General features: G+C 39.8%; 2 protein-coding genes across 2 annotated transcripts in view; one reads left to right on the top strand and one right to left on the bottom strand.

The window, feature by feature from the left end:
* Nucleotides 1–5,627: 5,627 nt before the first annotated feature.
* Nucleotides 5,628–16,796, bottom strand: LOC104946647 (gamma-aminobutyric acid receptor subunit beta-3-like). The gene is given in 6 exon segments (XM_010772523.1): nucleotides 5,628–5,632; nucleotides 5,836–5,997; nucleotides 6,000–6,054; nucleotides 15,026–15,093; nucleotides 15,543–15,634; nucleotides 16,711–16,796. Coding segments are annotated over 6 exon segments (468 nt in total).
* Nucleotides 16,797–17,208: 412 nt separating this feature from the next.
* Nucleotides 17,209–18,913, top strand: part of LOC104946646 (gamma-aminobutyric acid receptor subunit alpha-5-like) — a 34,105-nt gene continuing 32,400 nt past the window's right edge. The window contains exons 1-2 of the mRNA XM_010772522.1: nucleotides 17,209–17,247; nucleotides 17,682–17,724. Coding sequence (XP_010770824.1) covers nucleotides 17,209–17,247; nucleotides 17,682–17,724 — 82 coding nt within the window. The remainder of the gene's footprint in view (nucleotides 17,248–17,681; nucleotides 17,725–18,913) is intronic.

Raw genomic sequence — 18,913 nt, 5'->3', positions numbered from 1 at the left:
CTGTATGCAGGGGCGGACTGGGGGGAAAAAGTGGCCCAGGGATTAATTGACAGGCCCACTTAATGCGCGGCATGTATCGGCCGGCCGGTGTTACTTAACAAAAAAATCCTATGCATTTTATGTTGGGGGTGCGGACAGGTGGTGGACCTCACCTCCTCTAGGGGGGTCCGGGGGGCATGCTAAGTTAAATGCATCAATCTGGTGCAATTTGAGAGCAACATTAGGAGATCTATGGATACATCTCTCAACACCCATGAAACAGAACTGTAAACAGATTTACTTTTTTCAACATTTATTCATTTATTTGAACAGCAAGTGGAGGCAAAAGTGACTGCACCCAAAACAATAAACCTGCTAGCTAACTAGCCTAAACTCAGTAACAGAATGTGGGCAACACGTTCTTCTCCACAACCGCGCGACCTCTGAATCAGACGTCACTTCCCCCTTTTCGATCCTACGTGTACAGCCACTCCCCCTGAACCCAGTTTCCCTTCCAACCCCCCCTCCCCTCCCCTATGCAAGCCCCTCCCTCTGAACCCAGGGCTCGCTACAATACTGTATACTGTATACACAAACTATACAAAAACGCCTTCACGCTTTGGAGCTTGTTTATCCATCTGTAAGCAACTGCCAGCTAGGTCTCTCAGTCACTCACTCCTGATCGTTCACTGACAGCTGCTACGGGCCTGATGTGTGAAAGTGAAACTATCTGATAGATAAAACATAGGTAGCCTATCAAAACGACCCAGCCCAGCCCAGTGGGCCACTTCAGGGAGTGGCCGGAATACTTACAAATGTGGGCCGGTAGGATTTAGGCCCACGCACAGCACCGGCCCACCGGGAAAACTCCCGGTATTCCCAATGGCCAGTCCGCCCCTGTTATGAATCTGAAAAATAACCAATGGTATCTAACTTGTTTACAAGTATAAAATACAATAGCTCCCTCTGACATGTAGCGGATTAGAAGTATAAAGAAGCAGAAATATGCCTAGATTATTAATGGAAACACTCAAGTAAGGTCCAAATACCTCAAAACTGTACATAAATAAATAAAGTACTCGACTAAATGAACCTAGTCCCTCAAAATTGTACTTTTGTGGATGTACTTAGTTACATTTCAACACTAATTACATGTATATTTCTTAGCATTGAGTTTGTATAAAATGTATTTAGACATGTTTGTGCTGTATTTTAATCTAAAGATCTATGAACTTCAAGCGCATCTATTACACAAGAAACATCAAAGTAAACTTCTCCATATCCAACAAAAACAATGCTAGCTAGAGAAAGAGATGTTCTTTATTGACCAGAGATTGTTCTATTAAAAGCCATGTCCCAGTAAAAGTACATTGTAAGGGTTATTAGTGTAGGAGTTACGCTGCTGGCTGCAGTGTTTCCCGTTTTCTCGACTGCATTAACCCTTTGCTAATCCTCTGAGCTAATGGACAGCACTCTGCAGGCTTTAGATCTGCAGAGACCTTCCTCTGCTGCCGATGGTAATCACCTCTCTGCAGAACACACTCTACATCGTGTGTAGATATGTTCCAGGGTCCTGTGTTCCCCAGCTCAATATACTCTTAATACGCTAAGGAAACCTTTCAAAGGGGTTTATCTTCTCAGCATTGCATGTTTCTGCAGGTCAAATATCACAGTTTACAGCTGGCTGATGTTAAAACAAACCTTCAAAGACGAGACTATTTTCTTTACTTCAGATATTGATACCGAAGTGACTGAACAGATTTGTCCGTTAACGTATTAAAACATCCACCTTCTTTCATTCTTTGACTATTTTAGCGAGAAGCTAGCCCACACCAATCTCTTACAATGTCAGTTTACTGTATATGAAGAGAGACACATAAAACTCAACACAAGACTGGAGCGACTCAAGACAGAAGAGCAACAGAACAACTTTGAGAGGTTGTTGCTCTCGAATAGTGAGTTTCCGGGCTCTAACCATAATTGGAAACCCTGTGAGAATACAACATTGTGAACAACAACAACAACAACAACAAGAACAACAACAACAACTGCAAACTGTGTTGGTAAATATATGTGACAATTTAAAGGATAGTGTTGGTGTTAAGGCTAGGGTTAGAGTAAGGGTAAACATATTTAAATATTTAACAGCTGCTAGTTTAAATCTGGCCACAAGCAGTAACCCTAACCCTAATGGTTTGAGTAATGGTGTTCTAGTGGGTTTATCATGTTGTTTACGTTTTATTTCATTTAGTTGACTGAAATAGACACATGATGAGATATCTTTTTGGTTCATTCAGATTTATCTAAGGTCTCTTTTAGTCTTTGTAGTCTCTGCTTTGATACAATTAGTACAGTGTCCGTTATAAATATATCTGTTTATGGGGCCATTTGATTTGCCTGTGGTATTGCTTTTGCAGCTTTCTTGAGAACTTCTCATCACAAAAAATTGTGCTTCCTGTGATCATTAGCAATACTTCTGCCTTAAAAAAGCTGCAAAACAATTTGTACTGAGTACCAGAAAACAAAGGATCAGATATTTGTTCTATGGTCACCTAATATGATATTGCTTTATCATAACTGCCTATTTACCAACATAGCTATCCACCGTAGCATGACTTCACTGTGTTATAGCCATTAAGCTAAAGGCAGCTAAAGTTTGGCATGCTGACATCTAGTAGTCTCATTTAGACACTTGTTAGCTACAGCCGTTTTTAAGATGTGTAAAAGCTTGAAATTACCCAGTGTTTTACTACAGAAGAAAATTATTAAGCTTGTGTAAACCACCAATCCTATTTTAGGCATCTTTAAAAAGCCAAAAGATGGAAACAGGAAGTGCTAAAATGCTAACTTATTTGGGTTTTTAGGACCCATTCCTACAGGTCAGTTCTTATCGCTGTAGAAATATGTGCACAGCTTTTTAGCTAAGTACAAATTGAAACATTAATTGCAAAGATACTTGTAAGGGAAACTTCTGTGTAGCAATGTAGTGGGAGTCACCGACTCAGGAAAGAGACACGGGAAGAGCAGGAGCTTTGATGTCAAACACTGATGGTTTATTTAGGAGCTTCTCTCGTTAGCCCATTTAACTGGTTTCACAGAGAGTAATCAACATATTTTGAGAAGATAGTCTAAACAGTTGGGAACACTGAGTCACTTGCGTCCGATACTTATGGCCTCGAAGATTTCACACCTTGGAGTCCACAAACACAAAGAAGGAAGTGTCCCAGTGCACCCGCAACAATAAACCATCTGTGACCTAGGGTTGCCCGGTCACAGAATGGGAACAACAACATTATGGCTGAAGCAGCCTATCTCCTTAAAGGACATAACAGACGTCAGGGTTGGTCATGCACGTCGTATCTAGGAGTCTAGGACAATTATTTCCCTCTTTGTCCCCTTTGCTGTTGTAACACCGTACATTTCACCATTAGGGTCTCCTCTTATACCTTTTGCTGTATTTGTTTAATAATATGCAAAAGTAATTTGTGCTCCTAAGAGAAGATTCATGTGCTCACGTCACGCAGCTCTACAAAGACTTATTTGAGACAATGTGGAGTGTCTTTGAGACGATAATCCACAGACTGGCTGAAGGGGGTCAATCTAAATGACTGCCTTCTAACACCACAGTTGCTGGATTAATGCAATACTGTTAGATTGGACATAAATCACACACACACACACACACACACACACACACACACACACACACACACACACACACACACACACACACACACACACACACACACACACACACACAGATTATGGGCATCTACGGCATGTACAGCACAGTATGAGTGAGTGTTTTTGCATTTCACAGGGCTCGTTCTCAACATAAACTTGGATTAATGAAATAATAATTTTTTCAAAATCAATAAAGTGGCAAATATAATTGACAGTTTACTATCAGCAGCATATTCCAACGTTTTAAAAGTGGCAGTATAAAAACACAAGAATACTCTGTTACAAAAGTACACGTTATGCATAATGGCCCGTTTCAGAAGCACATATCGTATATAAATATATTTAGTTGATGCAAGAGTGTGTTTATTTTAGCTGGTAAAAGTGGCGCTAATTTTAAGTACTTTGTTTACAGCGGTTTGTAAAGTCAACGAAAGCTGTCAACAAAATGTTCTGGAATTAAAAGTACAATATATTAGTAGAATGAGTGGAATAAAATGAAAGTACTCAGATAAAAGTACCTCATCGATGTTTGTAGGTACAGTACTTCACTAGAGTCCCTCAGTTGTACTTCACACACAACAGTTTACAGGCAACTTAAATACAAAGCTAAAAGGTCAACACCCGTGAGTGAAACTGTGCCAACACTCACACATAACATCAGCAACATCTGCATATTGTGATGCATTCTAGTGATTACATCTGATCCAAACACGAGCTCTTAGCTGCGACACCAACTTAATCTCTGTGTAATTAAGCAAAGTGGGTCAAATGTCATGTGTTGTATCACATCCAACAAGTCGCATTTCTTTCACTGAACAAAAATATAAATGCAACACTTTTGTTTTTGCTCCCATTTTTCATGAGATGAACTCAAAGATCTAAAACATTTTCTATACACACAAAATAACCATTTCTCTGAAATATTGTTCACAAATCTGAAAAAATCTGTGATAGTGAGCACTTCTCCTTTGCCGAGATAATCCATCCCACCTCACAGGTGTGGCATATCAAGATGCTGATTAGACAGCATNTTCTGATGTTCCCTTCGGTGTTTACTTCCTGTCTTTCTTCCTGCCGTCTGTTGCAGACTTGTCAAAGCCTTAATTCATGGTTTTTACTATCCGGTATCAGTATGTTGTTGCTTCGGCATCATTTTGAAACGTGTATTACAATTAAATCACGTCAAATATGTTCATCTTGTTGTAGTTGTAGCCCCCTTAACAGCGTCCTCTATTTACTGCGGTCAAGCCAGCCAGCCTCACGTGATATTGCGGTGCCCCCCAAGTATTATAATAGGCAACTATAAAGCAACTGTAACTGTCAAATTCATATTTCTCTGACAATGTGTCAATGCTTTCATCATGCGGATGTGGACATAGCTAAATCTAAAATGGGTTTCTGTTACGAGCTCAGGCACTTAGGAGATAGGAACCAATTGCACGACCCGGGAGACAGAGGTAAAGTATTGGTAGGATACTTTATTTTCCAAAATACAGCAACAAATGGTCACTAACTAATCTCAGGATGAGATGACAAAAAATGAGAACAAAAAAGTAATCGCTCACGTGGTGAGGAACAAAACTTTTCACGATTTACAAAAGAGCATAGACCTGACAGCAAGGACAAAACGAACTGACACTGAACACTGGGAGACAGGGGAATTTAAACACATGACCATAAGACACAGGTGGGAACAATCAGGGGCGGACTGACGCTGATGAGCACAGGAGACACAGAAGGGAAACAGATGAAAACATCAGGAAATTAGACACACCAGGGAAACTAACGACAGACAGAAAACACAGGAGAAAGACCAGACAATACACAGGGAGGAAAACATGACAAGGAGAACAGCAAAACACCCACTACCAGACACACAAACTTAAAACGTGACACAACAAAGAATCGTGACACAAAGTTATTCAAATAAACTCATAATTGTTGACTTTAGATTGTTCTTTCCACTAGTCTGAAAGGAGAATGGAGCAAAATAGCTGAAATCACAAAATTAATCAATGTATGAAAATGTTTTTTGTCCGTATTATCAAAACCTAAACATATTTGAATCTATCGAGACGAGATTTTGAGTTTGCATTACATGGTGAAGAGTTGCACTGCGGAAATAAGGGTCCTGCAAACTATGTTATCGTGTAAAGTAAAATCTTTCCTCACCGGAGGCCGTAAGCACGGTGCCGTCCGGGTGCAGCCGGATCATCCGGTTCTTGACGGTGACTCCGTGGACGAAGGACTTCTTGTCGTTGAGGAAGTAGGTGTCGGGGACCCACAGCTGGTCGGCCACTCGGTTGTCCAGCGTCAGGTTCAGAGGGATGCCAGGTACGCCAGCCTCTTATCCCTCCAGTACTGCTGGAAGTACATCGTCAGCGTGTAGTCCTGAGGGGGGGACATAGAAGAATGTACTTATACTCACCATAAATAAAAGTCAGATGAATGCAATTGTACTGACAAACTTTGGGTATATGACAGCTTGATCAAACACTATTCCTGTTTCAAAATTGTGCTACGTTCAGGATCTTCTGCCATGCACTGTGCACTTATAATATTAGATGAAATGTACTCTGTTTATCTAAAATTGGGAAATCATTTGGTGAAAGCAGCAACAGATAAACGAGGCACTGAGCTAAACAAATAATAATGTATCACTCAACAGTGGAAAAATACATCTCCATAGAATATCTAAAAAATGCACATTATGGAACAAAAGCATATTAAAGTGTGTATACGAATGTCTTCTCTTCAGGCCAACAATGTAGACCACACTGAAGCCGGACTCTTCTAAAATGTGTCAAATACTGGATGTCTGCAGCCCGGAGCCGAGGATGGATTTTTGGTAAAAAAAAAGGTGATATTTATAGATGATCATATTTATAGATGGTCAAACAGCTGTGATGCTCATCAGTGTGCCCGAGGGCACCGTATCTCACACCTGTCTCATAACAACCTCTCAGCTGTTGTCTGCACAGCTCTGAACCCTGCAGACACTTCACAATAAACACTTTACTACAATATAGATTTACATTTCTGCAGCCACAGCATCCGCACCGTGCTTCATCTAGTGACCACACAACACACTGCACATATCAGAGAGATAGATATCTTTTACCATTGATATGTTAGGATTGTCTCATGCCTTAATGTTCAAAAAGCTATTTATTTTTCTCATACGCCTGTGCTGCAGCACCTCTTTTCACCCTCTGTCTGAAACCAGAGCCCACTCTGCCCTGATTGGTTAGCTGGCCGGCTCTGTTGTGATTGGTCAACCGCTTAGTGATGTCCCGCCCCTAAGCCTACCATGTACAATGTGTTGGAGCGCTAGCCAATAGAAGCCTGAGTGCAGTGGGACGAATCCCGATGGGCCGGTACTGAAGTGGGCCGGTCGGACGATGTGGGCCGGTCAGATAGGCTGCGGTCCGAAGGGGCCGGTCGAGAGTCCTGGGCAGATTCCCAGTCCGCCCCTGCCTGAGTGTTACATATTGATGTCACTATGTTTTGGTAGTAAACAAAGGAGGGTGTTTCATGCAAGGGGGAGAGTGGGAGAGAAACTCTCTGGGGGGAACACAGGGATTTTAGCCTTTGCAGGCCAAAAACCGATAGACACACTACAGGAAAGGGAGACCCCCAAATAGCATAATAGGCCTCTTTAACAAATTATTGTAAACGATATTCAATTGAAGTGTGGGATACCAAAAGTTTACACCCGCAATTGATAGAAAGATGGATAAATCTATAGATTAAAAGATACATTTCATTACACCTTACCGGCCAAACATGCAACTCATTCAGCTATTTTGAATAATTGATTGGCCGATTGTTCTGCTGACTAATGTTCTCTTAAATAAATAAGCAAGTCTCAGGAAATAAACAAAAACTTGGCAGTGCAGAAAACGCCAACATTTCAATCCTGTGCTGCAGTCGCATATTCAAAACAAAGAGTATTAATAAAAAAACGCTTAGATTTGCTTCGGATGTTACGATCAATACAAGGTTTGGTTTCTACACAAAACGAATAATTAGTCAGAAACTGCTGACTTCATTTTGACAAAATAAAGAATTGAATTATTTTTCTTGACTACTCGAACACATTTGGATCAACGAGGCGAATGCATCATGACGAACTGTATTTGTGTTTGGGATAAATTACACAATGTGCTTTGACTGACAGTATAATACAACATAATATTGATCCCTATGAATAATTCAGTGTGTGTGTACAGTCAGTATTTATTCTCCGATGTTCAAAAGTCGCTTATAGAGTATTTTGACAGATATTAATGAGACTAAATCTGAATGTGGAGTCAGAGCTTGTTCTGTAATAATCAACTATGGTGGAAAGTAACAAAATATATTAAATTACAGTATTTTAATAGTGTGCTATAAGTCTACAATTCCACTGAAAGTCATTAATGATAATATTGAATTGACCGTCTAGACTTGAAACTTTGAGTGTTATATTCCATCAAATGGTAATTACATTATAAAGAAACATATCTGATATCCAAAAGCTTTCAGAGGCCATGCCATAGAGGTTTCCAAATCCACCGTCTTTACTCTGATTTGAGGTGTTGCTGTTAGGTGTCGGATACGTAAACCCCAGCAGACAGAAGGAGGTTTGTTTCAGCACCGCAGAGTAAATGAGTCCCAGTGGGAGGACGAGGCTGTCGTGTCCTGTTCGGCTCGGAGAGTTCACGCTCTCCCGCTCAGTCACGGTTACTGTGTGCCAGTCAAACATCGTTTATTTCAACCTGACACCCTGACGTCTGCCCGTAGAACAGGAACAGACTGTGTCAGAGACACCGTGCAGGAGGAGGGTTTCCATCTCTGCATGAGTCAAATAAAAGATCCCAGGAGAATTCAAAAGTGATCCGTGTCCCTGCTTCCTCCCACACACCCTTGTGAAGCCTTTCATTAAATGATTTCAATCATTCCACTAGATATTAACGAGGGAATATACACAAGCTTTCAGAGACCCATATTTAAATGTTCTCAAATCGCCGCATTGCACATACAACATCAAAATGCTCCTACTTGTATTTGTAAGTAGGAAAACATTTGAGATCATTGGATTCGATTATTTATTTTATAGACTTTCAGAAAAAAATATTCTAAATCATTTTTTTTCTAACTTTTTTCTCAGAAGAAAACAATCAGAATACCGAGCTGGATCTTAGGGCTGTTTGATCGGTCTGACTCATTAACTAACCTCCTTCAATATTATCTGAGCTTTGGCTCAGTGGATAGTGTGCTGGACTTCGAATCAGGGGATAGCAAGTTCGAGTCCCACTACAGTCAGCATGTCGTTGTGTCCCTGGGCAAGTCACTTCACCCCAAAATTGCTCCTGTGGGGATTGTCCACAGTATGAGTATGTAAGTCGATTTGGATAAAAGTGTCTAACAAGTGACATGTAATGTAATCTGTAGTCTGCGGTTCTTAAGGCTAACACTTCCTCCAGGCAGCAGGTGGATAATGTTAAAGTGTCCCAGTGGACGGGGGGGTTAAACACATGATGGATTCCTGCTGACTCTCACTGTGGATACTGAATAATGTCTAACATCACCTCAGGGAGGATGAGCATTACAGTTAGGAGGGTTTTTACATGGACAGGTGTGTCTCTGCGAAGTGTGGGCGATAAAGTCCCAAATAAATACACAGAAACTGCATTCTGTTCCTACAGCTGGAGGTGGGCAAAGTACTTCAAAAGTATAGGTGTAATTTAAGCTTGAGGAAATGTCCCAACCACTTTGTAAATGGCCAATTTTGTCTAGTCCACTTCCTTTTTAAGCATTATTTGGTAAAGACGTTCTGAAAAATAAATGAAATAAATCAGAAAGGTTTGATTGCACTATGAACAATCTCAACGTCCCTGTTTAATTAGTTTTACTGGTAACTAGTAATGTAACCAAATACATTGTAAGTAACCCTAGTAAGTAGGAAGTAACCCTCCCAACCCTGTGTGTAACTTGGATATCAGGATAAGTTAGAGGTTTCAAAAATATCATCAGAATAGAAAAGGACACTAGGCGATTTTCATTTCCAACTATAAATACAGGAGTGCAGCAAGTCAAGTGAGAATTGTATTAATACTCTCATTTCCTAGACAACAGCTCTGCAGCCGCCCACACGGTTTATAACGGGCAGCACTGTGCTTGTGTGACCGGCTGTTTGAAAGCTCGCCGCCGACACCTTTACTCCACTTCTCTCTGAGTCTGTTCAAGGAGAAAGACTGAGGCTGGAAAAAAAATACTCTGTTCCCCCTTCTTACCAACGCCAGAAGCGGCGGTGACAGCAACGTAGCAGACTGATCGAGGTTTCTGTAACTGTCCAAATATGTTCACAATTTCTCCTCCATTAAGTCTTTAAACACCTCCAGAGCCCATACTGTGTTCTTTTAGTGTTTACTTCCTGTCGGTCTTCTTCTGCTGTTCCCATAGTGTTTACTTCCTGTCTGTCTTTCTTCTGCTGTTCCCTTCAAGTGTTTACTTCCTGTCTGTCTTCTCCTGCTGTTCCCTTTAGTGTTTACTTCCTGTCTGTCTTCTTCTGCTGTTCCCTTCAGTTTTTACTTCCTGTCTGTCTTCTTCTGCTGTTCCCTTTAGTGTTTACTTCCTGTCTGTCTTCTTCTGCTGTTCCCTTTAGTGTTTACTTCCTGTCTGTCTTCTTCTGCTGTTCCCATGAGTGTTTACTTCCTGTCTGTCTTCTCCTGCTGTTCCCTTTAGTGTTTACTTCCTGTCTGTCTGTCTGTCTGTCTGTCTGTCTGTCTGTCTTCTTCTGCTTTTCTCTGTCTTTCAACTTCTTTCCTTCACTTGTTCTCTATTTCTTTTCTTTACTGGTCACAGTTTAGTCATCAGGAATCCTAAGTTTCCTGCTCTCCACAAATCTAAAAGGATATATTAAAAAAGTATTTCACTGTGTTTTCTGACAGATGAAAACTCTTAGCCCTTAACAACATCTGGAATGTCCAAATCAGAATCAAGTATTCAACATAGCAGTGTGATAACGATATTTAAGTTACCTACAGTAGGGTAGTAGTGTATTTAAATGTGTTATTATTATGTCACGTTTAGTGTAATACTGCAGGAAAACAAACAGAAAACATAACCTCTTTTGGTAGTGTGACGAGACTGCAGATAATTCACAACTTTCCTGCTCCTCTGGAACAAATGTGGAGAAAGAAACACCACTAACAGGATGTTGTGAAAGTAAATGAAAAGAGACAAGAGCTGCACTGCAGATCCACTCTGTCTGCTGCCTTCTCTTACAGCACGACTCTAAACAAAGCACAAACCACTACACCGATTTACCAAATGTAGCCCCTATCCTTTTAACACATTAAAAGTTGCAGCTAATAACGGACATAATCACACCTGGGCACACATACACTTTGCAGAGCAGCCAATCAGCAGCTTTCGCAAATCAGGCTGATGATTTAACCCAAGGATTTCACCATCAGATGGAGTTTAGTTTGCAGAGCTGCAACAAAAGACCGATCCGATCGTCCGACTGTATATTTTCAGCAAAAATGTCAGAAAATGTCTCTCAAATATGGATCATTTCAGCCAAGCCTGCAGAAGCTAGAGCTGCAACAATAATCAATTGATTCTTAATTAGTTTCCAAAGCAAAAATGCCAACTTCAGTATCCAAAATATGCAGATATCCAGCTTTTCATTGTTTACATATAATATAAAAGCGAATATCTACTGGTTTTGAACTTAACCTTGGACTCTGAGAAACTAGGATCTATGGTTTCCAATATGTTCTTACATTTAACACACCAAACTATTAAACCCTTAGGAAATATTCTGCAGGTTAATCGACAATGAAGATAATCATAGTTAAAGCCTTGTGTATAAGGATAGCTGTATGCATGAATTAAATATGATTATTATAGAATTAAAACAGCTTATTACATCGTCTATCTACAGGCAGATGAATATTTAAGTATCTCTCAGAACAGTTAAGATGCTGAGTTAGACTTTGAAAACCAGGATGGACATTTTTCACAATTTTTGGATTTACAATTAATCTAGAAAATCATCAAAAGATTACACAATGAAAATATGTGTTATTGGCCGTAATGGCGTCATTGTGTTGAGCTTTGCTTTTTCTCTGCGCCTGCACACATTTTTTTTTCTTCTTCCCATATTACTTTCATCAGACGTCTTTTCCATCAGAGGACTGACACTTCTTCACTCGGACATCTGTGTGACGCCTTCACTGACCTGACAGAATGCAGGACACACCACTCATTGCGCTGTCATTACTCTTCACTTTTCAAACTGCAATGACGTGGCATCTGTTCCTTTATACAATCAGTTTCCAATTACATTTGACTCCTGTGGTTGCAGATTCTTCATTTTCATTTAGCTTAAGTGTTGGTTAACTTAGTTCAATATGCTCGTCTTTCGCAATGTCTTATAACGTTTATTGAAGTTGCATTGAAGATAACAAATATAAATATTTTGCAGCACTAGTGGATATATTTGAATATTTAACATGGAACTGTTTCTTTAATGCCTTATGGAAAGGGTGCAAACAGCTCCTGGTGTTTTATAATTCACTGTATCAGGAGTAAACAACTTTTAGCACATGCTCAAGTGGCACTGGGATTGTTTATTTTCAGATGTGTACTTTGCCTCCGGCTATGAGCAGAATATATTTTTCTCTCTGTACCATCTGCATTAACACAGACAGGATGATATAATCGAGAATGAGGAGGCCGAGTGCTCGAGTAGAGTAGCTTCTCTCGAGTTAAGAGTGGGCGTGATCACTAAAAATGAAATTAGGCTTGGTTAAGTGCTAAAATTAATTATAGATTATCAAAGCGAATGATATAGAAACAAAGTATACATGTTTATTAAACTTTCAATCGAAAGCCGTGCATTAAAAAATATACTCAAATTAGTTTCAATACTTGATTCTGATTGGTCGATTTGGAAATTCCTGGGGTCTGTTAATTTTTGCTAGCAGACGGTTGTTAAGGAGAGCAGACCGTTACTAAGGAGGATTAAGTGTGCTGTCATACCAATCCGCAGAAAGATGTACGGTCAATTTAAGCTGTGGATACGTTTACATTAATGAATAATAAAAAAAACAGACAGAGTGATCATGATCCCGACACAAAGATTATTATTATGTAACATGTCAACTAAATCTTTTCAACCATGCAAATATTTTACTAAATCTGAGTCTCAGTTCTCACTGTCCTGCTGGGACCAGATATATTTCATCTTGTCAGGACAGCGAGCCGGAGGATATTTTCTCCTGGTGGCGGGTGATGGAGCATCAGACTCTGTCAGCAGTTCACACCAATGATACATGGCAAACACACACACACACACACGCACACACACACACACACACACACACACACACACACACACACACACACACACACACACACACACACACACACAGAGTGACCCACACACACAGTGACCCACACAGTGACCCACACAGTGACCCACACAAGGAGGTCTATCTTGTTTTATATGTCTGAACGGAGAAGACAGCTCTGAACACACTGACCTCTGTAACTGGACTATTAAATCTTCAGTGCTGGAGTCACACAGCCAGTGAACCATGATGAGCTGAGCCATAACGTGAAACAGCAGATAACCAAACCACTCAAGACGACAATTTAAAATATATTAACTGCTTTAAAATTACACACTGCACCGACATAATTCATATTGTAAAGAACATACGTATATGTTGACATTTCTTGTTCTCGATCATACAAATGATTATAGGCGCTTTCACACCGGAGTACTTTTCCCCGTACTTTTCCCTTTTAGTTTGATTTGATTGATTTTTTTGATTGATACATTTATTTCGAACAAGTAAAATAAGTAATTACAAAAAAAATGTTGCAGTGCATAGTCATTTAAGAGAAATAACAACAACAACAACAACAACAACAACAACAGCATTAGCAACATAAACAGTGCCACATCTAGTGTTCACAAAGGAGTGAGAAGAAGTATAATTTATTTAATCTCACCCCCTTGTCCCTAAATGATTTATTTATAATCTATAATCTGCAATAATTATCATTTGTATGCATTATTATTGATATTATTAGTATTATTAATCTGCTTTACCTGTTGATTGACATATATATACATATACACATACACATAGTCAAACACCTTCCCCATCCCTGTACCTCGAGAAAATAATTTCTCTGTATTTCCTCTTGAAATGGTTAATGTCTGGACATCGCTTTAGCTCCACATTCACACTGTTCCATAGTCTCACTCCACAGGCTGAGATACAAAAAGTTCAGATAGTTCCTGGGATTTTGCGTTCACACCAAAAAGAGAACTTAGTTCATGAGAACTTTTTCACCCCCTTTTTTCCTGGGGAGAAAAAAGTTCCAATTTCTGATTGGCTGGGCGAATTGCAAACCACGCCCCGTAAAACTCGGAAAGGTTTTGTGAAGCCGCCATTGTATTTGCTGGCATTAGCATTATTAGCATTAGCATTAGCCCCGCGCACCAANCAGTATGTGGTTTGTACTTGTTTAACTTTTGTCTAGTTTCTGAACAGATATGAAGAGCTGTGAGCTCTGAGTGCTAAGAGCTAACNCCCAGCAGCTTCTACTGAAGCCTTCCGAGTAAATCGCCAGAACGCCGACACCTCCTCATCACTCCACCGCTCCCATGTTTTTTTTTGTGTTGCCATAAGACTTATGGCAACACAAAAAAAAACATGGGAGCGGTGGAGTGATGAGGAGGTGTCGGCGTTCTGGCGATTTACTCGGAAGGCTTCAGTAGAAGCTGCTGGGAGTCCCAGCAGCTTCTACTGAAGCCAGTCCCCAACTCCGGGGACTTCCGGCCGGGGACTTCGGGTGGCAGTATACGCCGTGAAGTTGTTTGTGGCCTGCCAGTAAACCCAAAGCAGAAGAAGAAGTGAGGTCAGCGGCTTCATTTGCGTAATCTGGGGAACTAAGTACGGACCACAGATGGAAATGAGCTATTAGCTATAATCTGGCATATTGCATCTCTTCTCTTTGCTGAGATTAATTTTTGTGTATGCATGGTCCTTCTATAAATAAATACTTACATACTCAATACTGTGGACAATCCCCACAGGAGCAATTTGGGGTGAAGTGTCTTGCCCAGGGACACAACGACATGCTGACTGCAGTGGGACCTGTGACCCCCTGATCCCAACACCAAGGCTCTATCCACTGCGCCACACGCCTCCCTGTCACCATTTTTTATTTAAATATTGAACTGATTAAGGCTTTTTATTTTAGTCAGGTTACCAACCAAAATAAGTCCACAAAGGTTCACCCAAACTACAGATGAAACAAACAGGAAATAAAGTCTTTTTATTGAACTCACCATGTTCACTTCTGACACCATGTCTATGCTCGCCACGTCGATACTCATTCCAACGGCAACCGGTTTACCTTCAGTTACAAAAAGAAGAAGTTAAGAACCACTGATGGAAAGTAACTAAGAACATTTGGTCAAGTATTGCACCACAGTAAGAGTTTGAGATAGTTGAGGTAAAACAGTAAAAATTAAATATTGTATGTCAAATGCTAAGAAATATGAACATAATCAGTTGTGCAACGTAAAAAGGTATATTTAATTAACTACATTTATTTGATAACTTTGATTAACTATACATTCTTAATAACATTAAGAAATTAAATAATCGGCATAATTAGTACTTACATTTTTGGTACTTAAAGTATACTTTGATAGTGATTATTTTTGCAATTTGGTAAAACTTTTAATATTCTACTTATTTTTACCCACAGAACGACACGTTAAGGTAGATTAAAGTAAACCGTAAGGTACAGAAACGACTCTGGAACACATTTTTGTGCAACACAAGAAAAGTGGGACATACCTCCAAAGTCGGGCCGGAGACGGATGTCATATCCTTTCAGCAGTTTGTCGACGGTTTCTTTTACGAAGGACATGTTCCCCGGCTTGTTGGCGCTGAAAAGAGAGAAACATCGATGGTAACTCTCCGGGGGAACCACCAGTCCGCGCACCTGGTTATGGTGGTTCTAGGGGGGCCGGCAGGGTCCAGTGCCCCTGTAACACTGAGCCTGGACCCCCTGTGGCCCCGAGAACAATCTATGATAATACCATTTGTTGAAGTGTGTGAAGTTAACAGGAATGTGTTTTATAAAATTAAAACAAATGTTACTAAAATAATATTGCTGAATCAAATACCTATCATGCTATTCATTTTGCTTTTTGTGGAAAATGTTGAACTATAACTGTTGAAATCTTATCCCCAGTAAAATGTGTCTAAAACCACGACAACACCTCGGTCCCCAGACCAGGTTTAGGAAGTAACGTGATTACATAATCAGGTTAACAAAAAGGTAACTATTCTCTTACAGTTACGTAAAAAAGATTTATTCAAATTATTTAAATAAAGGATCACATGCAGGATTACAATGATTATTTACATTTTTAAATATAGAAAGATGTATTACGAAGCACATGGACACATATCAACACTTACCCAGTCTCGAGTGAAACCACAGCCGAGTAATTTACTTGAATATTTTTATTTAATAACACTTCTACTCCACTTTATTTAAAAAATGTAAAACATGTATTTTTACTGCATTTAATTAACATATATAGCTTCTTTAACTTTTAACATAATTCATCTTTAACAAAAATTAAATTGTGGACCAACTCTTTCGGGTACAAAAACCCCCGAAAAACCCCCACAGATTACAAAAAGTAAAATAATATATATCAGAGTTTTTGTTTATCTACACGTTTTTCTGCAGAATTACCCATTTCACTTTTTACATTTTGCCAATTCGGGAGTTTTACTTAAATCAGATTTTAAATGGACGTTCACTTGTAATGAAATATTGTTAAATGAATGCATTGGTACTTTTTATTGAATTGGTACTTTTTATTGCATTTGAGAAGTAATCCAAAAGTAACGGAACACAATCTGGTTACATTACTTTTATATTGTGATACTTAGATCAGCTTGCATATTTCATTTTTTACAATATATAATTAAAATAACCCTGGCTCACCTCTGCACACAACACACCACCACCGCCACCACGAGCGGCAGAGAGAGCAGGTCCCGCAAACGATCCGTTTTTAGCGGTCCCCACATGGCGTGTGTGTGCAACAAAACAAAGTGTACACACTCAGGCAAACCTCCGCTAAACCACGCGGGGCTCCCTCCACATTGCGTCTGCCTATGAAGCCGGTTAACATGCTTCAAGAGGCGGGGGGAGGAGCAGCGTTTACCCGAGAAACAGCCGCCTCACCCCGGTTCCCCATGGTCCGGTTAGCCACTCTCAAATATCCTTCCACAGGTCCTCCTTGCAAAGTGCTGCAGCATGAGTGAACATCAAATTATCCCCTCGCAGATCATGTTGTAACTCAGAGAGGTCTCAGTGTGTGAGTTTTCATTATGAATCCTCGTGTCAGTGTGCGCGGGGCAATCCTTGGTGATCATTAAAGCCCATGTGACACTCTGCATGTTATTGAAGTGAGTAGTGCACGAGTTCAATTACGTTAAGATGCATCAGGAGGAGGAAGAGGAGGAGGAGGAGGAGGAGGTGCTTTTACAAGAGACAATATGTGTGTGTGAGACACCTCTGTTTTGTTTGATCAGTATAGAGATATATAACAGTAGTATATTTAGTGTAGCCTACTTTATTTAACTTTAAGGTACTTTTACATTCCAGTCTGCTATTTTATACTTCTACTCAACTACATCTCAGAGGAACATATTGTACTTTAATACAAAGATATAATCATCAAATAATGGATCATGTATCATTACAAGTTAAAGGGGCTCTGCTTTTTGGGGTTTTCTCTCTTCCCTCCAGAGATAATTATAATTTAGGGATAATTATAATAATGATTTAAAAAAGTAATTGTTGTTGATTCTTTGCTGTGTCACTCAACTTCAATTGTTTCTGTGTAGATTTTTTGACGTCGATGCTATGTGTAGATTTCTCTCTCCTGCTCTCTTATTTGTCTGCTTTAGTGTTTGCAGAAGTGGAAGAAGTTCAATATCACTGCAGGGAAGAGTGAGCTGAAGATTTCCCAAAGACTTTCTCACATACATTCAAGAGAGACACTTCTGGCTCAATTCAAAGAAGGAAACTTTTTTTGAAACACTTTTGTGGAAGATTTTTTTGCCAAGCTTTGGAGAAACAGAATATCATGTTTAAGACCAACAATTAAAATGACCTGTCCATTGTTATGTCATATTATTGGCCTTTGAAACTGTATCTTTTCTATCTCTTGTTTAATAATTGACTATTTACATAATGTACACGTCATACCATTACCACCCCAAACACTCTTTCTATACATGAAGTGATTCTTACCTTGTGTCATAGATGGCGTACAGGTTTTTGTTCCCATTGACAGCATTCCTGTTAAAACAAGAGAAGGTGTGATTACTGTATATGTCAGTAGATTGGTACAGAGATTACATGTTTTGTAGTCAAACCCTGAAGGCAGCATCTCCCTGGTTCAATGTGATTTTGGATTAATACAGAAAATAATGTCTGTGTCAAACACACATTTATATAAAGGAACTACAGCATGGTTATTTCTGGGTTTTAGGACTCATTCCTGCACCACTATACACTGCCAGGAAACAGCAGGCTTTACCATCATAAAAGGTTCTCCACTCTTTCAAACTACTCTGCACTTGTTTGTATCTTTTAGGATTTGTAAGAAATACTCCTCCATAAGTGAGTCAGTTGTGAGTGGGTCGACCCCAATACTGGTGGAGATAAATGCACAATGATGAAATATAGCCTGCTGCAGACGTGTCAGACGTATCGTCTCCTCCTGAAATCTGGACCATTAACCAACCAAAAAAAAAGGAAAATGAATAGTTGTGTCCCACATACAGTAAGTCAGGCCGACAATAGGCTGCACTATGAAAAGTGGGAGAAAAGAGTTTTTGAGAAAAAAACAAACTGGCATGCACTCATAAAACGTTTCCTCTCCTAATAGCACCTAAAATCATTATTCCTGTGGATAACTGCTCATGTTTCCATGCAAAGTAATCAGATTTAGACAATAATTGGATTTTACTGCACAGTGTGAGCCGGCTCTTGTGATCGGTCAACCGTTTAGAGGTGTCCCGCCCCTTAGCCATATACAATTTGTTAGAGCGCTGGCAAATAGAAGCCGACTATTACATAGTGATGTCACTATGTGGAAGTAAACAAAGGAGTCCAATTGAGGCATTTTGAACGT

The sequence above is a fragment of the Notothenia coriiceps genome, unplaced genomic scaffold (genome assembly GCF_000735185.1).
Source record: "Notothenia coriiceps isolate Sejong01 unplaced genomic scaffold, NC01 NC01_scaffold00011249, whole genome shotgun sequence".
In the NCBI taxonomy this organism is placed as follows: domain Eukaryota; kingdom Metazoa; phylum Chordata; class Actinopteri; order Perciformes; family Nototheniidae; genus Notothenia; species Notothenia coriiceps.
The sequence above is the reverse complement of the archived record's forward strand: the minus strand, read 5'-3'. Positions and strand labels throughout refer to the sequence as shown.